Source organism: Mandrillus leucophaeus, unplaced genomic scaffold, assembly GCF_000951045.1.
Source record: "Mandrillus leucophaeus isolate KB7577 unplaced genomic scaffold, Mleu.le_1.0 Scaffold252, whole genome shotgun sequence".
NCBI classification, from domain to species: domain Eukaryota; kingdom Metazoa; phylum Chordata; class Mammalia; order Primates; family Cercopithecidae; genus Mandrillus; species Mandrillus leucophaeus.
Genome location: NW_012102610.1, coordinates 260,030 through 286,125, shown reverse-complemented (window position 1 = coordinate 286,125; position 26,096 = coordinate 260,030). Strand labels below are relative to the sequence as shown.

General features: G+C 36.9%; 1 protein-coding gene across 4 annotated transcripts in view; it reads right to left on the bottom strand.

Moving 5' to 3' along the window:
- Positions 1-26,096, bottom strand: part of PPARG (peroxisome proliferator-activated receptor gamma) — a 164,995-nt gene that overhangs the window by 95,035 nt on the left and 43,864 nt on the right. Inside the window, exon 1 of one of the 4 annotated variants that reach the window (XM_011983591.1) lies at positions 1,984-2,188. The exons of 2 other annotated variants lie outside the window; for them this stretch is intronic. In XM_011983591.1, coding sequence (XP_011838981.1) covers positions 1,984-2,065 — 82 coding nt within the window. In that variant the 5' untranslated portion in view covers positions 2,066-2,188. Of the gene's footprint in view, positions 1-1,983; positions 2,189-26,096 lie in introns of those variants that run through there. One more of the 4 variants, XM_011983592.1, reaches the window with a different exon arrangement.

Genomic DNA, 26,096 nt, shown 5'->3' with positions numbered 1-26,096 from the left:
TAATCTCTTGAATATAACCAATCTACCTGGATATCTGAGTCATTCACACGAAATGTGCCACTTTTTCTTAATAGCAGTACCCAACTATTTGCAACACTCCCAATTTCACTTTGCCTATGATCAGGAAGAAGCACATAAGAGGACTACTGTACCCAGGCCAAATACCTCATCTCCCCAGTATTCAACACTGCTAGCCTCGGCTAATAATGATCATATATCTAATTTATTTGTAAGTCTGTCTGTTTTGGAAGAGGTGGAGCAATTATTTAAAGGTCATTTACAAAATACAGTAGGAGTAACAATCATAGGTCTTTGGCCTTTAGGAACTCACATTTTTAACAGAGAAACAGTGCTTATGAAGAAGGAGTAGCCAGAGACCCTGTAAGAAAAGGGTTAAATTATTGGTACAAAATATCATGTTTTAATTGCTAATAATTTCATTCTATACCATGTTAATTAGGAAGAAAAGTACTGGATCATTCTTTTAGAGGAAATTGAGACTCAAAAAAATTAAACTCAGGGTAAATTCAAAGCATAAAGTTAGAGATTAGCACAGAATGAAAACTAACTTGAATCACATAACCATCCCTTACCACAAATAGTATTTGCCTCTCAGTTAACCTATTTTGTTGATATTTGTTGTACTGCATTCTAGACATGTTCTTTGAAAATAGACAAAACTATCAAATTTTGACTCAAGAACTATTTCACAGTATAGCCAGGACATTCTGCCCTGAGGCAGGCTAAATTAATAACTGAAGAAAGATAGCAACAATGTTTTTGGCTTGCAGAAAAACAGAATAACAGCACTTTAAGGAAAAAAACAAAACTCCTAGTTAAGAGGCTTAGATGACAGAAATACATGTTGAAACAAATTACTGTAATAAAATAAAATAGTATTTCAGGAAACATTTCTTACTAATTTTTAAAAAGCTTTATATTTTTAAAATGATGACTACTATGTTCAAACTTCAGGCTTCCAGGAAAACGAAAAGGTTAAAATCTATTTCAGCAATTAAGTGACTTAATTTTAATGCTTTAGCACCTATATTATAAAACATGAATCACACTAGTTAACAATCTATTTTTACATAGCATCTGAGAAGAGAAAAATAAAATGAATAGAAATAAAGACACCAATATGAGACAAAACAAAACAGAAAAAGCGGTGCTAAGAAACTCCAGTAGAAGGAGCTGTAGAAATGGAGAACTTACATTTTGCAACGGCCAAGAAAGAAATATTGAAAAGGAGGTATCTGATTCTGACACACCTGAAGAGAAGTAATAGGCAGTCACTTACAACAGGCATTTACTGTTTGAGGAACCTCATTTTCTTTATGCATAAAATATGATGCTTGGAACAGATCTTTTTCAAGGTTCCGACAATCCATTCTGCAATGTATTGGGCACTATGCTAGGAGGCATCCTCAGAAATCTAATAAAGAGCATCACTTGGTCCCATACTCTGGTAAATTACAATTCTTTGGGAGAGCTAAAGTGCCCACACAGTATCTAGATTTCAAAGTAGAACAGAAAAGAACTGAGAGTACTTCAAGAGGAACAAAAGCGCTGCAAGAGGGAAAAAAACCATTATGAGAGATCTCTAACATACAAGATGAAAAGAGGAAAAAGTGACCCTTCAAGTCTAAAAAGTCCTTATGTATTCTTGGGAAATCTATGCAAACTCAGGAAATAAAAATGAACAGGATTGTTTTTGGATATAACTATACCGTTAGCGCTTAAAATTCAGGAAACGGGAGCCATGCACAGAGATAAAATACAGATTAGGTTAGGTTTCCTTTTTTAAGGATCTGAATATGTTTTTAAGTGAATGCGATAGCAGCGAGCTAAGCATTAAAATACTGGAGTGTACACATGATAGTATTAAAACAAACATAACTTGGAAGACAAACTACAAGAGCAATTTTACCCTTACATAAATGCCCCCACGTCCCCAATAGCCATATCTGGAAGGAACTTTACCTTGTGATATGTTTGCAGACAGTGTATCAGTGAAGGAATCGCTTTCTGGGTCAATAGGAGAATCTCCCAGAGTTTCACCCATAACAGCATGGAATAGGGGTTTGCTGTAATTCACACTGATATTTTGTCTATATCTAGCAAAAGATCAATCCGTTAAAAGAAAAAGACTTGAAGTAACAGAATTTGTGAATACACCCATGAGTCAAGACATCAGTTTCCAAATATTTGGGAGAGATGGGAATAAACACAGAAAGGACTGGGCTTGAATTGGCTGGCACTGTCCTGTTAGGAGCCAGCTGTGACAAAAAGTTGTGTCATAATGTTGTTCACTGCTTTGGCAAGACTTGGTACATTACAGGGAAAATATTGCCACACTGTCTCGCCAGTGACCCACATGTTCAGTGTCTTGTGAGGGGCGTGAACTATACTGTATTTAGAATTATCAGAGCAGAGACTGTTCAATATCCACTTGCATTTTTAATTGTCGTAAAATTCACATCAATTCCTTCTTAAATGGAAAACTTTAAATCTCTTGCTTATGAAATACCAGAAAGCTTATTTGGGCAAAGTTTTCTTTCAATGTCTATTCCTGGTTGAATCTCTAATCATGTGATTTGAAGAAAATTTTGGAATTCAAATACATATCCATAGTTTAAACGTTGGTATTGGCATGCTACCGAAATGTTGTATTCCTAAGGTACTTGTTCTGCTGATTTGTGAAGCCCAAAATGATACTGACTGCTATCCAAATTCTGTAAAATTAAATAGTTGAGAGAATGAAGAAGGGTTTGATATGGTTTCGATTTAAATATCGGGTTTGCTTTCTTAAAAACTTCAGCTTATCCATCAATAGCAACTACAGCAATGTTACATCAGCTGATATTTGAACATCAATTGATGTTTAAATGATAAGTGCTATGTCATAATGAAAAAATGGAGTTCTCTGTGAGAAGAGTAACACATCACCAGAAAAAAATAGACTTACGCTGTTAGGTTGGCGAGGAATTGTGGTCGGTTTTGTAATCAGGAAAAAGCTGGCTTCTTGCTCAAGGCCTTTGCCCTTTTTGGCAAGGAGAGACACTAGCTGTGCCAAATTACTGATGTGGGAGCAGGTCTTGTCACATGAGTGGCCTACTAGAATCACAGTGACTTTGCGGACTTTCAAAGATGTCCCCACACAGGGCAGTATAAGAGAAGGCAATTAATTCTCTGAATTATATTTATCCTGATATTCCCTGAGTAAAATAAATATATATCTGGTTAATCTACATTGAGTAACTATTCATTCTTCAAGGGGACTAGTAAAAGTGTCCCTGTCAATCATGGTGCAAGAGCTTGATGGGGAAATGCTGGTTGGCTCTGAACAGCACAGAATAAAGTGGGGAGTTGGGCAACTGTGCCATTAAGCCCCAAAACATCTTTATTAAAGCAATCCAAGTTAAAGCAAAACTTGGGTTTGCTAATTTGTCCAAATGACTGCAGTGATTACGGTTGTGTAAAATTAGTCCTCTCTATATTCAGTTGAATTCTCAATAAAGGCGCTTCTCCTTCCCTCCCCATGCTTGGAAATTTACTTATACTACAAAGTAATCCAGACACAATAGCACAATATTTAAGGATATGACTGAATCGAACTCCAGTCCTATACCAGTCTCTGTTACTCTTTGGCAACATACAGATGCAGTCTTTCCACCCGTCCTCAAAGGGAATCACTTCTGGACTCTTCACCTACTGCTACTTCTATTCTCTTTTTTCTCAGACACCATTCAACTTCTGAGTCTACTGGGTAGTGAGGCCTTCTAAGCCTCTAATAGTTCCCATACTGTGCTTTAGCTTCTGAAACATAAGATTATATATTTTAACAGTTTATTATTCCATAGCGTCAGAATCTGGTAACACCTACTCCTATAGCACCCACCACATTCTGACATTCCTTCTTACCCCAGACTATGTTTTACTTGAAAGCAAAAACCTGTCTTACTCATTGTATTTCATGCATTTGTTTGTTCAACAAATATTAATTGCCAATATAATATGTGGCAAGCCTAAAGCTAGGTGCTAGGCATACAATGATGAACAAAATGGATGTGTCAAAAAACAGTCAATTAGCAAAAACTACAATTTTAATAAACACAGAGCCTGCCACATAGCAGCTCAGTAAATGTTGCTTACACTTTTGGCAGCATACACAATCCAAGCAACACACAAAGCATCCCTACATTACTAACAAAACAGTTATACAATGTGGATTAATCATATTTTATGTTAATGATAGTCACACTGCAGTGCTAGATCACTTACAAAATAACTTGCTCACATGGACATTCAAATGAATGAAAATAAAGATGGATGAGCCAATCTCATCTGTATCTCATTATGTATCTGTTTTGTCTTTAGATACTGAAAAGACTTATTTTTACATTTATCCATCCCATCATTCATCAAATACCTACTAAGCACCAGGTATTGATCTAGGCTTAGGCAGTAAATAATAAGCCAAGGTGTCTACACTTAATGAGTTCACATGTAACTACATCAAAATTATCCAAATATACTTAAAAGAGTGTTCTTCTCATTTGCTTAAACCTGAAGGTCAGTTGGCATGCACTGATATCAGAAATAATATATTTGTTTAAGTAGAGTCATTACTATCAGTAAACAGTGTATGATCATCAGATAATTTATAAGACATGCATGTGACTATCCCTGTCTTCAAAGCCTTAAGATTCCCCCAGTGTCCTGCCCTTTAAAATATTGATTGGAAGGATATTATAACCAGATACATAAAAGAGCATGCTGGTGATTTACATAAGATCTTAGAACTTTAGATCTTGCCTAGGGTGCTCTGCACACCAATGGGTTGTCAGCACTGTGCACATCAATGCAGCAGTCTATTGCTATTCATCCTATGGACAGTCCCCTTGCAGGATAGTCCTTGGTGATGTTACAGAGTGAGGATGAGTGGTGAAAGGCCACTTTCCTTATGCACTAGGTATTCCTTCTGTTGAGGGATGTAGGGTTCTATGCAATGTAGAGGTTGAGAAGAGGGCCATCTCTCCTAGGACTTTGGAGACAGAAGGGTATGGATGTGACTTTGAGTATACCACCACAGCCTCAGCAGAAGAAAGAATGGGGATAATGAGGAATTATTCTATAATGAGGAGGATGAAAAGTTAACTGTACTCCAGTTCATGACATTTGAAAAAACTGACTGTTTGGTATTAGAGAAAGCTACTCTTCAACATTTAGTCTTCAATATTACTTCACAGAATCTGTCTTACGCTAAAAGAATCTGAATATTGCTCAGCCAAAAAAACTCTCCACACTTTGGTACTTTTAGGAGAAGGCAATTCAACCAATAAAAGCTGTGAATGATTCAATAACAAAAAGTAAGAAAAGGTCTAAAAATCTATAGTTAATAAAATCATGATATTGAACCTATATAGTTATTTTTAGCATTATTTGGTGTTGGGATGACTTACATAAAACATTCCCATAATATAGAATATTAAATATTTTGGGGCTGTATTATTCTTGAAAGCTAATGAAAACTTTGCTCTTTTTTTGCTATAAATTTGGAATTTATTCCCTAGAATAAATTTGAATTTTTAAAATTGCTTAAATTGCTTTTTCTTTTATGTGAAATAAGCTATGTCAGTATTGGTATAAAATTGTATTTACAGTATTTTTTTCTTTTGCTGTAACCTCATTTTAAAATCTGCTTCATTTAATTCTATAAGTGCTACTATCACTTATGCTAGCTTCTAAAAGGTTAGGAGTTTATATTTCATTGTATCCCTAGAACCTAGCACAGAGTCTCTGGTTGGCATTAAAACACACATATTGTTTTTGTTGATGATGAGAGTAATGAAAGAACAGCACATCCATATCATATGTATCATTCAAGAAGGAGTTTAGAGACCTAATGAAATGATAATAGCATCCATTTTCTTCTTGTTCCAATTAAGATGTAAATTTCTGGATGATGCTCCAATGGAAGCCAGATAATTGCTAACAAGCAGTATGATCACCCAAGCTCATTTCTCCCCCTACCCAAAAGAATGGCTGCCTTTTCCTAGTGCAATTAAGATTGGCTTGGAACCTTATTTTCAAGTAGTGGTTGCATCAGTTCAGGGTTTCTTCATAGTCACAGGGGAGATACAACATGGGAGAAATGCTGGGCCAATGAGACACTCCTTTGAGAAGAACAAATAATCCTGTATCCTGGATGTAAATTTCATCACAACTATCACAGCGAGCCGGATATTCCCATAAAAGCAGACAAAGGAAGGTCAATGTTCAATGCATCTGTGCCACTTTTTGAAAATTTTTTAAATTAAAAAAAATCTTGAAGGGGGTCTTGCTACGTTGCCCAGGCTAGTCTCCAACTCCTGGGCTCAAGTGATCCCCCTGCCTCAGCCTCCAGAGTAGCTAGGACTTCAGATGCTCACCACCACACTCAACTGTGTCATTTTCTTTTTTTTGAGACAGGGTCTCACTCTGTCCCTCAGGCTTGGGTACAGTGGCACAATCTAAGCTCACTGCAAACTACCTCCACCTCCCAGGTTCAAGACATTCTCCTGCCTCAGTCTCCCATGTGTCATTTTTTTGAAAGGCGAATCCATTCTCCTTTAACCAAAAATTGTAATTTTGTTCAGATTTTCAAAAGTAATATATTTTACGGACATAATTATATTAAACAACTATATTGTTTTGATTTAAAGAAAAATAATGCTGCTGGGTGCAATGGTTCACACCTGTAATCCTAGCACTCTGGGTGGCTGAGGCAAGAGGATCCCTTGAGCCCAGGAGTTGGAGACCAGCCTGGGCAACAGAGTGAGACCCTGTCTCTACAAAAAAAACAAAATAATTGGCCAGGCATGGTGGCATGTGCCTGTAGTGTCAGTTACTTGAGAGACTGAGGCAGGAGGGCTGCTTGAGCCCAGGAGACCGAGGTGCAGTGAGCTGTAATTGCATCACTGCACTCCAGCCTGGGTGACAGAGTGAGACCCTGTCTTAAGAAAAAAGAAGCCAACAACTCCAGTAAATGTGTATTTGGTATCAAAAAAAAAGGTCTTCTTAACTTGGAAGCAGTAGAAAAGAACACTGACATTGGAGCCAGAAAGCCTAGGTTTTAGGTTCTTGCCTGGGCTCAGTCACAAATTTACCGTGTCAACTCTTTGGGTCCACATTTCTTATCTCCAGAATCAGAAAAAGGCCTTTTCACAAAACAGAATAATTCTTAAGGTCCTTTTGAGTTTTAATGTTGAGACACTGAATAATATGATTGTAATTCATTTATTTAAAATTTAATGGAAATCCTCCATATTGTACATTTATTCACGTTCCAATCCTGAGTTACTATTTCCTTTTCATACCTGACTCATACATGGGTGACAGTATAAAAGGCACTTTCATCTGAAAAAAGTGTCTGATGGTAAATTAAAAGTCTCAAAAGGAAAGAACCAACCGAAAACTTCCTTTTCTGCCCCGCTTCAAAAATTAACTTGCCTCCCATATCTGAAAAAGAGCCTAACCTGTCTAACCACTTTCTAGGGATCAACTAAACACTTTTCAAATTACTCTAAGTTTGAACCAAAGACCTTATGGTAACTTGTCGTTGCATGTAATATCTGAAATTCTCTAGTAAGCTGTTTTCTAGCATACTGAAATACCATGAGCTATATTATCAACTGACACATTTTCATGTTGTGGGAAACCTAAACCTCTAAAACATGCATCTTTTTCGGTTTTCAGATTTTATCAATGAATTTTTCAAGATCAGTTATATGGAGGTTTATTGAGTAGCACATCCTGTCACTGGTGAAGCACACTGGGAATTCACAAAGGTTCTACAGCAAGCGTAGAGACGTGGAGCTGCACTCAGGTTCAGCTGGTGTGACTTACCAGTTCTGTGACTGTACTAAAGGAAATTTATGGACTGTTGAAATCACGGGCTCACGAAACTTAGTAAGAGGGAGATTAGCATATTCCAACTCTTAATTTTTGATATAAGAAAAATGAGTTCCAGAGGAATGAAATGATTTGCCCAAAGCATGACCTAGATAAATTAGCAGCAGAGTTTCAGCTAGAAATCAGGTTTCTCGATTCCCAGTCCAAAGCTCCAAATGGTGCTCTATCTCATTAAAATAATGCAGTAAGATGTTCAAATCAATTCTTCAGGTCAATGATCCTTAATGCCAACAGTCATCGTGGAAGTCATCAGCATGAAAGCATTTTTCTATGATGAATCACTTAATGTGGAGGAATTACCTATGAAAATGTCATTGTTCACCACAGAGTTTAGATATGGTGCTCTCTATAAAGTACTCAATCATGACTTGGTAATTAAAATTTGATAATATTTGAACGTCAGTTCAGAGTCATTTTGCTGACAAACGTTCTCTTGCCTCATTCACAGATTCTTCGTGAGTCATCCCAGCATGCTGGGGTTCTTCTGGTATGACGTTTTTGTTTCAACTGACAAAGTTCCTTGCTCTTATGAAAATGATCACATTACTATTTGAAAATTTCTACATCGAGGTAATAATACTCTAAAAAAAAAAAAACACCTTGGAGCTGTATAGTGTTTTTATTTCGTTTGAAACTCTCAACAATGTTGGGAGGTTATTCAAAGCAAAAGAAGAAAATAATAACAACTATTGAATAGGGTTTCAATGTGGAACCAGGTAATAGTTTTTGGCAGTAAAGCTTTGAGTAATTTGTCTTTATTCAAAACGAATAAACAGTCAAACAGACCTGGGTTTGCATTCAAGCCTTGTTACGTCTCTGTGTTGTTATCCTTTTGGAGTTGTGAGAATTAGAGATGATTTAAATAAATCAATGCCTGGAACAGAGTAGGCTCTCAGAATTATATTATGAATTCTTATAACCAAATCTTTAAATCTCATACATGACACTTTAGTAAAGCAATAAGAGCAGTCATCAAGCAACACTCTTCCAGCTCTTCTGTTAAAAGGAGCTACATAAATATGTTTCAGGAAGAGGTGGTATACAGAGTATGGAATCTTCAAAAACAAGTACAACTTTTTAAAGTTCACTTAGCAGAAGTAGACATATTTTCTTCATAACAAATAGAGATTTGACTGAAAATAAAATGTAACTGTGAAATCAGTACATAATAAACTTAATTTTGATGGTAATTGAACCACAGGCAGCACAGAGTATATTTTATGTTTATTTTCCAGTAAGATTCATCAGTCCATTAAGAGTAGATTAGTTCATTCTAAAAGTTTGTCTCTAACAATCTTTATTAGGCACATTATAAATTCTGTCCCAATCTAGAACTTTACATTTGAACTTATAGAATACATCTTAATGCAGCATTAGTAAAAGTAAGACGACTTGAAAATATAAACTAGCTTTAAGTAAGTTTCAGATTCCACATTTATTGAGTGCCTACTCTGTCAGGGGCTGTGCTAAGTCTTTTAAACTATAAAAATTTGCCTAGACTTTATAAAAATTCTGTGAGATTGGCTGGGCAGGTGGTTCACACCTGTAATCCCAGAACTTTGGGAGGCCGAAGTGGGTGGATCACCTGAGGTCAGGAGTTTGAGATCAGCCTGGCCAACATGGCGAAACCCTGTCTCTACTAAAAATATAAAAATGAGCTGGGTGTGGTGGTACGTGCTTGTAACCCCAGCTACTCAGGAGGCTGAGGCACGAGAAGTGCTTGAAGTTGGGAGGCGGAGGTTGTAGTGAGCCGAGTTTGTCCCACTGCACTCCAGCCTGGGTGACAGAGCAAGATTCTGTCTCAAAAATAAAAATAAAAATAAAAATTCTATGAGATTGAATGGTAGCCCCATTTCACAAAAAGCAAACAAGCTCAGAAAGAATGAGGATGATGTTATGACTAGATGATGGGCTGCTAAATACCGAGCAATATAGTTAAGTATCACATAACTAAGAAAAGAGTAATAAATAAGACTGAGCCTCAATTCTCAAGCCATTTCCCTACTTTTAGTAAAGAGGATAAGACAAGTACAATGCACTCTAATGTACGAGTAGGTGGCTTGAGAGAGGTGTAAACAATCATGACCATTACTGGAGTAATTTCTGTTGAGCTATGTATTCTGCCTCTACTGTAGTACTCGCCACTGACTTGAGGCACTCAACTCTGCGAAGTCATTTACTATCACCACTTTACAGATAAAGAAATTGAGTTTTGAGATCACATAGCTAGTAAGAGGCAGAGAAGGGATTTAAACCAGATGCAAGGGAGTGCGAAAGAGGTTCAGAGATGAACAGAGCCCTTCTGACTGGGCATGGAGATGGAAGGAATCCAAAAAGGCTTCAGGAAAGACAGGAAATTTGAGATGAGCCTAAAAGATAGAGAAGCTTTGGATGGCAGGAGCAAGGAAAGGGAACAGAGTGAAGAAAGGCAAGACTGAACCAAGAGAGAAGAGTGAGAATGAATTAGGGGAATGAGAATCCACAGTATTGGGCACCTGTGGGATGTGTTGGGATAGAAATTTCCAAGGGCTACTAGGCAGTGAATTCAGATCAACACAGGGAGCCAAAAACAACAAACGTGTCTTAGATCTACTGTTTAAGGCTGGCAGAGTTGTGTGCGCACATCATTAAATAATACTGTATGTGTGTAGGATAGGATAAAAGAAATCTCTTTAGTAAAGATACTGAATTTCAAATGAAGTACAATACAGTTTATATATGTTAAATCTTTGTATTTGAAAGCTTGGTGGTTTTTAAAAACACTACAGTGTTTTCTAGTCTTTATATCTTCTTTCCTCAAAGGAAACATTTTTATTTTCCTTGAAGGAAAGAATACACTGTTGCTTTTCTATCTGAAAAGGTAGGGTTTTTTTGTTTAAAACAAAACACCTTTCATTATTGTAGAACCAACCTGCGTTCATTGTTAAAAATTAGAAAATACAGACTGGTAAAAACATAATCATTATATTTCCACTACCAGAGATAACCAATATTGAACTCTTAATGTTTATGTATCTGGGTCTTTTTCTGGGCATATGTATGATCATATGTATACAGAGATACATAAGCATGTACATATATACATATATACACAGCACGTGTATTCTTTAATCAAAATGAGATATGGTACTTCCTGGTAGTCTTCTGCTTTTTAAAGTCAATAATCTCCATCTTTTCATTTAATTACATTTTCATTTCAAGCAATACCCAGTCCATATTCACATTTCCCCAGTTGACCCCAAATGTTCTTTACAATTGGTTTGTTCCTAACCCTAATCTAATCCAGTATGATGAAATGCATTTGGCTGTATGTTCATAAGCCTTTTTAAATCTAGCATGACTACCCCTTCCCCTTAATTTTAAGGCCACTGACTAATTGAAGAGGTCAGGCCAGTTATCAGGTAGAATGTCTTAACTTCTGAATTTATCTGGTTGTTTTCTTGTTGTATCATTTAGGTTGATTCTCTATCCCCTGTGTTTCCTACATACTATATCCAAGGACTTCTGGATTCAAGTTAAACATTTTAGGCTTGAATACACCATAGGGGATGTGTACTTCCTATTCCATCACATCAGAAGACATAATGTATGACTGACCATCAGCCATGGTAAAATCTATCACTGAGTTAGAATGGTGATATGTCTCATCTCTCCATTGTACAGTTACTTTTTCTCCTTCAATTAGACAGTAATCAGTGCAATGTTACTTTGGTATTATAAGGATGTTCAGCTTCATTAATCATTCACCTAAAGGGGTAACAAACTTTATCATGTTTTCCTGAATCAATACTTGGAGTTTATGAAATGAAGTTTTTCTAATTCCACCACTCTTTCCACATTTATTAGTAGGATTTTTTTTTCTTTTTTTGAGACAGGGTCTTGCTCTGTCGCCCAGGCTGGAGTGCAGCAGTGTGATCACAGCTCACCGCAACCTCTGCCTCCCAGGCTCAAGTGATTCTCCCACCTCAGCCTCCTGAGTAGCTGAGACCACAGGCACGTACCACCATGCTCAACTTTCTGTATGTTTTTGTAGAGATGGGGTTTTGCCATGCTGCCCAGGCTGGTGTTGAATTTCTGGGATCAAGTGATCTGTCCACCTTGGCCTCCCAAGGTGCTGGGATTACAGGCATGAGCCACTGTACCCAGACAGCAGGCATTCTTCGACAAGGAAGATCTTTCCTTCAGCAACTAAAGCCATGTAATTACCCTGAAATATAGTTCCTACAAGAAAGGAAGACTGCCTGTTTAATTTGTTCTCTTTTATTAAAAAGGTATGTATCTTCAATACCAAACTTTCTTAGGCACATCTCTTTCCTCACATCATAAAACACTTACATATCTAAGTTTTTCTTTTTTCAGCTATTTTTAGAGAATTTTATTTCAACTTCACTTTTCTCCATTTTCCTTGGCCCTATGGACAGTTAACGGGACACCCACCCCATGGTTCTTCAAATATCTAATCTTTTTTTTTTTTTTTGAGACGGAGTCTGGCTCTGTTGCCCAGGCTGGAGTGCAGTGGCACAATCTCAGCTCACTGCAACCTCCACATCCCGGGTTCAAGCGATTCTTCTGCCTCAGCCTCCCGAGTAGCTGGGACTACAGGCAAGTGTCACAATGCCTGGCTAATTTCTGTATTTTTAGTAGAGATGGGGTTTCACCATATTGGCCAGGCTGGTCTTGAACTCCTGACCTTGTGATCCGTCCGCCTCGGCCTCCTAAAGTGCTGGGATTACACGTGTGAGCCACCGTGCCCAGCCATCTAATCCTTTTCACTGCATATACAAAACCACTTAACAACCACTAACAATATAACTTATGCTTTGGTTTTACCCAACAATTTCCACTAACAGAGATTTTCAGTGTTTAGCAGGTAGTTATTCCTAAATTACAGGGCATAGTTAGAATACAAACTTAACTGGTTCTTCCAAAGTTATGTTGTATGTCTGCATAGCTTTAGGAAAAGAGTCCAAGATTCCCGACAGGTTTGTGGACTAATAAACCACATTCTAATCATCTAGTTTGTTCTTTATACTCCTGGAGTGCTTTTCTTTAGCTACCTCTAGGAAGTAAGATGTTATGTTTTTATTTTTAAAAACATGAGCTCTATTTTAATAAACTTTTCATTTGAAACATTTGGAAACATTTTATTGAAACACAGAGGGAAGGAGGGGATGATGAAAACTTGGATCAGAAATAACTTTTACCACTCTAAATTAAGCACCTCTCCCCTGCCATAAAAATAAAAATAAAAATAAAATTGAGACTTAATTCAGTCCTCCTCCTAATTATGTTTTTGTTATCTATTGCACACAGTCAGATGAATAGCTCAAAATGCCTACAGTAACTCTGGGCAAGTTGACAAATATCCTACACATTGAAATGAGAAGAGGGAAGGAGGCCAGATTGCTTAATTGTTACTTGGGAATTCAAGGAGGTGGACAAGCCAAAGTCTGTATTGAGATCCAAAGAGCACAACTCTTTCCTTAGGCAGCAGGAGAAAACAATGGGCCAGGTTCTCATTCTGTGTAATCTCATAGGCTGGTTCCATTGTATAGCCCATTGTTTCTTCCATGTACTGCCTGAAGGGGAAGTATATTGTTATCTATGGGACAGCTTCCATAAGAGAGTTACATAGGATGAGAAGATAGCCTCTGGGAGATTAATGAATGATGGGGATCCAGTCTCGTATGGAACTTTCAGATCAACACTTTGAGAACTGTGTACCTGCAAGACTGATGCAGGAAGGTCAGGAAGCTTGTGTGAGCAAGAATTAGTGAGACAAGCAATATGCCACATATGCCATGGTAAATAAAGGGGCTTTGTTAGAGTATTTGAGGGAGGGGGAATCACTAGGAGGTAGAGATTACCTGTGAAGATAACAGAAATGTGAGGATGGGAGTGTCATGTGTGCAAGAAATCCTAGAGAACATTTAAACTAACACCCTCTTTACAGATGGGGAAACCAAGGCACAAAGATGTTAAGTGACTTGCCCAAGGCCTTGTCCAAGTAGAGTCAGTGACAAAGTCAAAGCTAGAATCCACGACACTGTAGTCACTGGATCCATTCTTTGGTTCCACTAAAAGTATTTTTTCAGCTGTGTCTTCTGACCTTGGAAGGGTCAAGGGAGAAAATATCTAATACCTAAATATTCTCAGGAGATCTGTAAGTCTTTATAAAAGGCTTTAAAACAGCATTATTGATGTATATTTTACATAGCATAAAGTTCACCATTTTGAATGTGCAATTCAATGAATTTTAGTAAATTTACCAAGTTTTGCAACCATCACCATAAATCAGTTTTAGAACATTTTTATCACCTAGTAAGATCTGTCATGCTGATTTACAATCAAACACCAATTCCTACCCCCAATCCCAAACAACTATTAATCTATTATACTCTGCCTCTATAGATTTGCTTCTTTTATTAGACATTTCAGATAAATGGAATCATATAATATATGGTCTCATGTGTCTGGTTTTTTTTTCACTTAGCAGAATGTTTTGGAGGTTGAGTCTGGAGGTTCAGGTTGTGGCATGTGTCAGCGGTTCATGCCTGTTTATTGCTGAATTGCCTAGATTAGGCTGCGTATTGATATAGCACATTTTGTTGGTCCATTCAGCTGATGGACATTTAGATTGTTTCCGATTTTTGAGGAAAAGTTTTAAATTCTGTTTTCAATTTTACCTTAATTTTAATGACATACAGTGTGTAAGAATTCATATTTTAGATTATCTGTATGATTTTATAACTGAATACAGACAAGCAGTTTCAGTGCCACAGTGTCTACCTGTGATTTCATTGGTGCCCAACATTACCACTTTAGTTGTCTAAGGTTAGTGAAAGAAGAAGAAAGGTAAACTTTTAATACGTAATTGATTCACCTGAGTTAACTGAAGTTCAAACTAGATCCAGTAATGCTGTAGAAAGGAATGTTTCATAGGAGAGTTGAAAAAGAAAAAAGTCTTGGAAAAATTTAATCAGAAATGGCATTAAGCAGCAAAAGGTGTTGAATCCCCAAAGGTATATGCTATAGCAGTCATCTCCATATTTGTACTTTTAATGTTAAGGGCTTTACAACTTATTTTAAAATTTATTTTGGTTGTATAAATATATAAGAACTATAAACATAGTTTACAACTTGGTTTACATATATTTACAGTACATTTAATAAAATTTATGTGAACACTGAGAATCATAAGAAATTTTTTCCTTGAAGTCTGCGCTGTACTCAAGCAATTGTAAGAGATACATATAGTAATAAAATAACTGAAACAGAACTTAAATTCTGTCCTAATATAAAGACAAAAGAGGAGACACAACCTGTGCAAAAAACCACACAGCCAGTTAGTGACAGCTGGGTCTAAAACACAGTTCATCAGTGTCATGGTTACCAAACATTTATCACAAGTTGTATGCTGTCAGTCTCATTGAGCCTTTCGTCATTTTATAAACAAGACTTTTATTAAAATTGAGACATGAAACAGATTCATTTTCTAAGTCATACTTTCCTACCTATGCCTGAATAATGATTGCCTTCCAAACCTTCAGTTTAGGATCTAAGATCTGGTATTCACAGAGTTGGCATGGGGAAGTGAAATGTTTTAGCTAACTTTAAGACTGAAGAGGCAGCAGGATATATTTATTTGTCCTTCCGTATTCATGAAGGATTGGTTCCAGGACCTTGTGAATACAAAAATCCAAGCTGCTCAAGTCCCTAATTTAAAACAGCATAGTATTTGAACATAACCTATGCACATTCTCCCATATACTTTAAATCATCTCTAGATTATATTTAATAACTAATACAACATAATGCTATGTAAATAGTTGTTTACACTGTATTTAAAATTTTCTATTTTTAATTATTGTATTGCTATTTTTATTTTTTAAAAATACTTTTGATCCATAGTTGGTTGAATCCATGGATGTGGAACACATGAATGGGGGGGCCAACTGCAAATGGAAAAAACAGAAGAGCCGGCTCGACTTTTAGCTCCGCCACTAACTCGGTTTATGAATTCAGGCAAGTTGCAACAGCTCTGCTCTTAAGTCCCCATTTTTTAAGTGGAGATAGGGAAAGGAGAGTAGATTAGATGGCTTCTAAGATTTTCTTTGAGCTCTTCGTTTCATGAATTTTAAGTGTTAAAAGGGATCTTCCATTATAAACTCTTGTCTCTATTCAGAATCAGCCTAACCTTTGCATAGGTTAACAATATTATTGCTATACTCTGCCCACACACCCACCTGTCCTCCCACGTTTTTGTTCACTATTTCCTAACACATAAGTTCTACTCAGAACAATGTACTTACTCACTCCTATGTGCCTACAGTATATAGTAAGTGCTCAAGAAATACTGAATAGATGCATTAGTGTAGAAATGAACGTATATGTTCTTATTTTCTGCCATCCACTAGGACTTGTTTCTGGCTTCCTGATCTTTTTTATGCTGTAACACAATGAGATATTTCTGCTGGTTGGCACAAATTAAATGCTCTTTGAATGCCAATTAATTAATTCTTACTCCTAGTAACTCATATAGAGTCAATACCACATAATTTAGACCTAATCTGTTTCACGTATATTTGTTTTATTTCTCCAAGTATATTACTTGTTTTATTTCTTGAAGTATATTATTAAGTCATTTGAAGATGTGAAAGAGTATGCCTTCTACTTCATTTATAATTCTTAGTGCAGCATTGACTGATTGATTGCTAAACTCCAAACAGACAAGCTACTGTATTTTTAAAGGCCTTCAGGAGTGTACCCTATTCAAACTTAAACGTCCAAAGAAGCTCAGCCCCCTTGCTTTACTTTCAGAAGAGGCTGTAAGAAAGATGGTTATCACTCTTTGCATAATGCCTTTATAAAAACCTAAAGGCCTTTATTCAAATATTCTTCTTGCTCACCTTCTTTTCCCAGCTAAATAATCAGTTGCTCATAACTAGTTCCTGAGACCTGATTCAGTTTTCAGTACTTTAAACAAAATAAAGGAACTTAACTATTACTAAAAAATAATAGCTATCAAATCTGGAGGACTCTAAAGGAGAATATATCCACAGTAAGCCTTCTAGAGTAGATAAAATTAAATTTCAGAGTAGATTATTAAGGTAATCAGCAGGGATGTTCAGCTAATCTTTTCCAAAGAAGAACAAAGTTATCATGAATAATGTAAATGTTTCCATTTTTCTAAAGAACTATTATCTTCCATCTTTTTTTTTCTCTGAAGTGTTTCTAGTAGATGTCAGCATCGCTAGTCCTCAAAGAGTATCAAGAGGTGAAAACTCACAACATGGAAAACCTCAGACAGGAAGCTTAACGTTAGTGTTGCATAAAAGATACCACAAACTCCTGACCTGGTTATCCTCCTCCTCCCCACAACTCCCCAAGAGCAACCAGCATTAATCTGATGTATCTTGTGATGTTCAGAATGTGTTCACAAACCACTTCTCATCTTATTATGGAGAATTCAGATCGGTAGCTTTTTGGTTCCAGCACTGTCTCAACCGGAGTATCATTTTCCCTTTAATATATTCTCATAACTCCCACCTCTTACCCTTCCTGATTAATGTGTCTGAGATAAAGAGATTAAATTAAGATGGGCATATACCTCCTTACCCAAACTGGGACACTTTTAAGAGTGAAAGAGCATGATTTAAAAATCACACAAGGACAACAGGCATAAACTGGGACTGTCACAGGCAAACCAGGACATACCATCACTTTAAGATTAAGCAAGGTAAGGAGATTTAGAAAGGACAGTGGTGTCATGATGTCTTTGGTCCTGGCAACTAGAAACTAGGTCAATGCTGCCATTGTTGTTTCATTCTTTTTCCCACGTTGCCTTCCACTTCTAATGATTAGCTCACTGATCTAGGAATCATACTAATACTTTTATTGGAAATCTGTAATTAGAATGTGGTGGAGTGAATTTTCTTTGCTTTGCTTTTCTTCTCTCTCTCTCTTTCTTTTTTTTTACCATTGAAGGTTCACACAGGGCAGCTGTTTTGTCGAGGGTGAGAATTGCAAAGTTTTTGCCGCAGGCTCTCTTGCATTAAGAATTGTTGCATCTGGCCACTTTTCAAGCAACCAGATGTGAAGTAAGTAATGCCCATTTAGATTACAAATCTCATTTTAATATCTTTCAACATAAACAACAATAGTCAATTTGTGTATTTCAAGGCTTCCAAGAGGTGAGAGACATTCACCACACAGGAACCATACTATAAAAATGCTAGAGAAAATAAGTATCCTATCAAAAATATTTTTAAATGGTCAAAACTGCTTATTGCAATGAAGGCAGTAAAATAAAGCTTGATTTGATGACTACAAGTAACACAGCAGCAAAACCTCGAATAATTCAATTCAGTAAGTTCTGAGCACTTAACCATAAGCCTTAGCTATTGAAATGATTATATTCTGGAATTACTACCAACTCTGACAACGTCTGTAAACACCACCTAAGGCAACACATGCTTTGATGGTACCAGTGCTCACATATTATTTGCAGAGTATTCAGAGCTCTAATATAGACTAAAAATCATCTCAATAGTGAATTCCTAACAATGTACAATTTCTACCAATCTTAAACTGCAAGTAAATGCATTTAAACTACCTTAAAAGAAAATTAACAGTAATTTCTATTACTTCCAATTTTGCAGTCTGGATTCATTATGATGGGTCTTGTGACTCATCACAGTAGGCTAGTCTGAAGACAGTCCACGCCATTTAAATCCATAGTCATAAGTAAAAGTAAGTATGGGAATAAACAAAATAAAGAATTAAAAATTAGAAATAAGCTTAGAGCAAATAAAGATGTTAAAATGTATTGACCTAGATGGTAGGATAACAGATATATTATAGGTAGGATAAAGTATATATTGTGAACAGCTGAAGTACATGTTGGTACATAAAGTGTCTACTGGAGCAATGCAGGACAGGGTGGTTTTGACCATAAAGTATAAAATAATCAGTAATATTTGTATAGTCTCTTAGAGTTCACAGAGCACTTTTACATATATTATCTGTTTCATCTTGAGAAGTAGGAATTATTCCCATTTTGTTGAAAACTGAGGAGGGTCACAGAAGCTATGTAACTTGGCCCAGATCATTCAACCAGGGAGTAAACTCTGAACTTAAAAAATTTTACCCAAGTCAGCCGGGCACGGTAGCTTCCACATCTGTAATCCCAACACTTCGGGAGGCCGAGGACGCTGGATCATTTGAGGTCAGGAGTTGGAGACCAGCCTGGACAGCAAGGCGAAAACCCATCTCTACCAAAAATACAAAAATTAGCCAGGTATGGTGGTGGGCACCTGTAATCCTGGCTACTTGGGAGACTGAGGCATGAGAACTGCTTGAACCCGGGAGGCAGAGGTTGCAGTGAGCCGAAATTGCACCACTGCATTCCAGCCTGGGTGACAGAGCAAGACTCTATCTCAAATAAAAAAAAAAAAAAAGGAAGAAAGAAAATTTAAACCAAGTTAAGAAACCTTTTTTTAGTAAATTGGGTAAAAAAAACCCCTGCTATTTAACAGACACTGTGGGAAATATTATACAAAGAAATATAAGCCTGCTCTTAAGGAACTTGTAATCTTCGGGGAGAAAGAAGCTACAAAGAGGTGAAAAGTTAAGTAATAATATGTGATTTGAATTAAGAATTGCAGCCAAGAACGGAAGAACCGTCACAAAGCAGCACCTGGTTAACTGCCAGATAAATGTAAAAAGGCCGAAGTTTCACAGGGACTCAAAAAAAAAAAAAAAAAAACCGTCAAAATGGGATGGTTGGGGACAATGGCTTCATGGAAGACAGGGGCCTGTATGTGGATCCTAAGAGTATGGCCTTTTAAAAGACGGCGACCATGCAGCTAGGTTATTTCCTATCTGTGTCACTCAACAGAACCTCAGTCATTAATGTCATATGAATAAAGACTGTTGTCTAACTGATGAAATGACTGACGACTGAATGAACGAGTACACAGAAAGGAAATGCGGAGCTTTCTAGGTGAGGTGGGGTGCATGAGCATGATGGGGGAGTGTGAATATGAACCTATTACCACGTTTTACCATAGCTCAGAATGTGGCTTAGCCAAGGTTCCGTAGCAAGATGGCACAGCTGAGGATCACTCGAGCCTGGGAAGTTGAGGTTGCAGTGAGCCATGATGGCACCACTGCACTCCAGCCTGAGCAACAGAGTGAGACTCTGTCTCAAAACAACAACAACAAAAACACAGGAATACAGGTCTCCTGACTCCCAGAGAGATACAGAGATGGAAAGAGAAAGAATGATGGCTATAAAATTAGATATACCCAAGCTGGAAGCCCTGCATCACCACATGCAGTGGTGTAACTTTGGGCAAAGCTATTTAACCTCTGTTTCCTCAGCTGTAGAAGAGGACTGTGGTGATAAATTTAAGAAATAATGTTCAATAGAATAATGTAAAACACTTAGAAGTGCTTGGCATACAGTAAGTTGAAATACTAGCTTCCTTCTCCCCGAACTATGTTTTAAAGAGTGTTTTTGTTTGTTTGTTTGTTTTTACAAGGTTCACTTTGGTATTGCTACCACTGGAAAGATCCCCTATGCAGTTGGCTCATGACTTCATTTACTCAAATCTAATTCAGACATAACTTTTCAGATTTTTTATTTTTACAGATAGGATCTCACTCTGGCGCCCAGGCTGGAGTGCAGTGGTATGAACGTGGCTCACTGGAGCTTCGACCTCCTGGGCTCAAGCGATCCTCCCTCAGCCTCCCAAGTAGCTGGGACTATAGGTATGCATCCCATCATGCCCAGCCAATTTTTTAAATTTATTGTAGAGATGGGGTCTCACTATGTTTCCCAGGCTAGTCTTGAACTCCTGGGTTCAAATGATCCTCCCTCCTTGGTCTCCCAAAGTCCTGGGACTATAGGCGTGAGCCACCACGCCTGGCCTTCAGATGGTTCTTTACTGTGTACATGTCCACTTGCAATGGTAGTAGAATAATTTTGAAATCACTGCCCTATATATGGAGTCAGTGATCAGTAATCAAAGACTATTTATTCGGATGACATTAATAATGCTGAGGAATGTACTGATATACCTAGGCCTCTGGGTAGAATTACATAAAAATCCACATATTAAACAAAAACAAATGCCATATAACTGTGATTAACTATTTAAAACCCTTAACACACTGAAAGTTGTTCCTCTACCTTTAGAACAAATGGGCAAATGCTAAGGGAGAAAAGGCAGTTTAAAAGTTATTTATTTTTAAAAGCAGCTTCCAGAGCACTTCCTGGGATAATCTTCGAGATTTTCTATATCTACAGTATAATGTTATTTGCTATTCAAAAATTAAACTAAGATTCTAAAAGTCTTGAATCATCAATTCAAGTCTATCTAAATTCAATTTAAATTTTATTTCACCCTATAATATTTACCAAGACCGAAAAATGGCTTAATATGTTGAAGAAAGATTTTACACAGGCAGAAATGAAAAGGGCTTTTTGGTTGACCAGGTTAAGCAGAAATTTAAATTTAGTTTTGCCAAGAACAATGTATACATTGTACATTCCAGTTCCTCATCATTTCACATAACTAGATTCTGGCAAAGGAATTGGAAAAAAATGCTTAATTTGACAATCATTAGTATATAACTATCTCAGCACATACAGTTTCAAACGCTATGGATATATTAAGATCAAATTTATATCTCTGCCTCAGTCCTCTAGTCTGAACCTCGACATTACATAGAAATATCTATTTGGTAACTCCATTGAAATATCTCATAGGCAACTGAAACTCAACAGGTTAAAAACTCCATTCATCCTCTCTTCCCTAAAACTGGTCCTCCTTCAATGAGCCCTATCTTAGGGCTCCACCAGTGCTGCCACCAATATCCCAGCTGATCACTGCCACAAACAGGGAGTCATAATTGACGCCCCAGATACCTGCATCAAACTAATCGCCATGTCCTTTTGATCTACTTATTAAACATTTACATTTAGCCACATGCTTCAATCTCTTCCACTTATCAACTGGAATCCAAGGACACTCTGTTCTCTCATATGCACCTTTCCATAGCTTCCTACCTGGCATCCTATCTGCCATTCTCTCCTCTCCAACCAATTCTGCATGCTACAGCCAGTGTGATGCAAATCAGGTTATGTCACTGCCCTGTTTAAACTCTATCTTGACTTCTGATTGTCTTAAACCCTGAATAATCTAGTTCTTGCTTCTCTCTGAAGCCTCACTGGATTCCTTTTCTCCACTTAAATCAGTGAGTAAACTAAGCTGTTTCCCCCATCAGAGCCTTCACATCTTATTTCTTCCATCTGTAACATGGTTCTTCTCACAACCCCTTAAGTTAACTCCAATTCACTCTTCAACTATCAGCATAAAAACCACCTCCCCAAACTCTCACAGAAGCTTAACTCATCCTATGCAACTGCTGTCATTCTACACAACTCATACCGCCATTTCTCTCCCTCACAGCACTCATCATTTTAGTTAATACTTGTTCTTCTTCTGCCTTCCCCACTACCTGTAGACTTAATGAAGACAGAATCATTGCAGGATCTCCACACTATACAAAGAACACTGAGTAAAGCTTCCAAAGATGAGTTTTAGTGTTGGTTTTAACTTGCTGTGTTATCCTGGGCAAGTCATTTCCATCTTACTAATGTAAGAAAATAGTCTTATTCCAGGAAAATGTTCTTGCATTGTGAAATTTGGGCTTTATAATGACATTTTAGATTATTGATATTAAAACAGATTATTTTAAAATTCTAAAATTCTCAGAGTCCAAGAATATATTTGTGGATCTCCAAGAATCTGTGGATCTCAGTTTAGAGAAGAGATGGTCTCTTCAAGGTCTAAAATTTCTCATCATTCTGAGAAAATGGATTTTATTTTCTGGAATACTTCACAGTGAATCATACCCTAAATGTGAGCTTGTTAAAATGAGATTTGGGAGAGAATACAAAGAATTCCACAGCATCAACACATCCAGAACAATTCTTTCAGTTGAAGAGAGACAGATTCTCAAGTGATTTTAGCAACAGCACAAACAGCATTTGACCTTAATTCAATGTATGTGGCAATGGAAGGCTGACAGCATTTATCTGTGCTCAAATGAAATCATCTTTTTGACTTTGTGGAGAAATATGGGAGAAAATCACTTTAAAAGTGAGAGAAGAATACAAAGGCAAAAGGCAAACAATCCAATTTAAAAATGGACAAAAGTCTTGAATAGACATTTCTCCAACGAACACATATAAATGACCAATAAGCACATGAAAAGATGCTTAACATCAGTAGCCATTAGGAAAATGCAAATCAAAACCACAATGAGATAACACTTCACACCTAATAGGACAGCTATATATATATATTTTTAAAAAGGTGTTGTAGCAATTTAGAGATATTAGAACCCATATATATTGCTGGTGGGGATGCAGAATGGTGTGGTAGCTGTGAAAAGCAGTTTGGCAGTTGCTTAAAAAGCAAAACAGAATTAGAATATGACCCAGCATTTCACTTCTGGGTATATACCTAAAAAAACTGAAAGTGGGGGACTAAAACAGATACTTGAACACCAATGTTTACTGCAGCATTATCTGCAATAGCAAAAGGCAAAAACAACCCAAGTATCCATCAATAGATGAACAGAGAAACACAATGTGGCATATCCAAGCAACGGAATATTACTTAGTCATAAAAAGGAATGGCATTCTGATACATGCTACAACATGGATGCACCTTGAAGACACTGTGCTAAATGAAATAAGCCATATAAAAAAGGACAAACATTGTATGAGTCCACTTATATGAAATAATTGGAATATCCAAATTCACAGAGATAGAAAGTAGAACAGAGGCAACCAGGGCTGGGGAGTGGGTGATGTGGAGTTGTTGTTTAATGGGTATGGAGCTTCTGTTTGGGGGATGACAAAGCTTTAGAAATTGATAGGGGTGACAGTTGTGCAACATTGTGAATGTAACCAATGCCCCTGAGCTGTACACTTAAGATGGTTAAAATGGTAAATTTTATGTTAAATATATTTTACCACAATAAAAAAAATGAGAGAATGGGCAACTTGTTTTTTACTGGTTGGACATCTAAAACTGCTAACCTTTTAATGAAGTAATAGAGATATAAAATACACAAAATGGTTTGCATAGGAAAATTTGTTCTATAATCAAGAATCTCAAGAATTAGCAGTAATAAGTGTACAACTAATCTTCTAGTCTACCTGCTCTTTTTAGAATTATAGCGGTCCCAAAACTGGTTTATACTTATCAAGCCATACAAACTTTAATTCTACAGCTCATGTTAATTATTAATCCTCCTTAGTCATGAATGGTAAAAGTCTCAAAGATAACTGATCAACCGTTGAACTACAAATCAAAATAATCTGATATCCTATTATTCTTTTTATCCCCCTCTAGTGGAGGTGACAATGAGTGATTAAGTGACATCAGAATCAAGGAGAGAAAAGTGAGAGCACTATTACGCTATATAGTGGGTTCTAAGAACAAAACTTAATACTATTTATTCCCATTTTACCTTTCCAGTACACATATTTTGTAAGGAAAACAGAGCTTTTCAAGAGCCATGTAGATACAAAGGAAGCTTTCTTATTTGTTCAGTTTGATTGCTTTGTTTGTGATAACAAAGGACACTCATAAATTTCAACTTGATGAGTGATGCTGATAGAAGCAAGTTGCCATTCTTGGCTGAAAAATCCTGGAATTTTAACACCTTTTTTGTGATCGGAATATATTTTCTGAAGAACTTTCCTGAATCTAAGTCAACTGTCCTACAGAACAATTGTCACTCCTATTCCTTGCTCCTGGAGGAGGGGTTCTCCACTTCTTCAGACTCTGGGTCTGAGGCCTTTCTCAGCAGTGCCAAAAAAGGATCTGCGCCAGCTGCCTCAGTAGTTCTCTGCTGCGGTCTTCATTCCCTTTTGGTTTGGACTTCTCGTTCTCTTCAAAAAATCTGCCAACTAGACTATGTCTCTAGTTTTTCTCAGGGTGCTTGGAATCAAACTGCTGAGTGGAAAAAGGCGACTACTCATAATAAAGATTCTGTTCTTTAGGCTTCTCTTTACTGGACTTCTTACCGAATGCCCAGAGGCCATGAGTTCAAATTATCTAAATATAAAGAAAATGCTTGTTTGAGACCTCATTTGCCAAAGTTCCACTTAGACTGCTAATTTATAGACGGTCTGAAAACTCTTAAGTCCAGAAGATTGGAATCCGAGTGGTGACGCTGCCTGCGGTGACGCCAACGGAACAGCTAAAATAAAACCAGCAGCAGAACAAAGGGGAAGAAGCAAACTGGGTACAAACATCCAGTCTCCTTTTCTTTTACCACCTGACTCTTCACTCTACCTCTGGTATTTTAAATTACAAGATAATCTCTTTCAAGGTAACTCCCAAATATATCATAGTAAATTAGTCATTCTTTTAAAATATACACTGATAATGCAGATTTTGAAAAAAAAAATAGTTAAAATTGTTAAAATTGAACAAACCTTTAAAGGAGGGAAAAAAAAAGCAATCAAAATCTTCTTTCAAGTTCACAGTCTCACAGGATGGCTATGTCACTATCTTAATCAAAACCCAGGATATCTGTACAGCCTCCACTGAACACTCAATGTTTGAATACTTGGTTGTCATCTATGGCTGCACCACCTTGAACACGCCCGATCTTGTCTGAATACTTGGTTGGTCTTGATCAGTATTAGTTTCTACCCAAGAATCAAACAGTCATTTGTTAAAATCTCCTCTCTTTTTTTATATCTCACATAAACAAATACTCTAAATCTCTACTTAGGGAAAGGAAAGATTAAGGATAATTTACAAACTTGAAGCTTGGTACTGAAAAAGAGACAAAGACATCTTTAAAAGTCTACTACCCGCACAATGTACAACTTTGGCCCTATTTCTTAATTTAAAAAAAGATGAAAACAGTGAGTGACTTCCAAAACAGCGCTATGTAAAACTGTTAATATTCTGGAAAGTAGCATAAAGTATATAAAAACATGTATTTGGACAAATGTTCTTGCAGTCAATTTTCTCATTTGAGAACATTAACCAGAGATGTATCTGTTGATTTTATTACAGCTGTAACTTTTCCACTGTATGAAG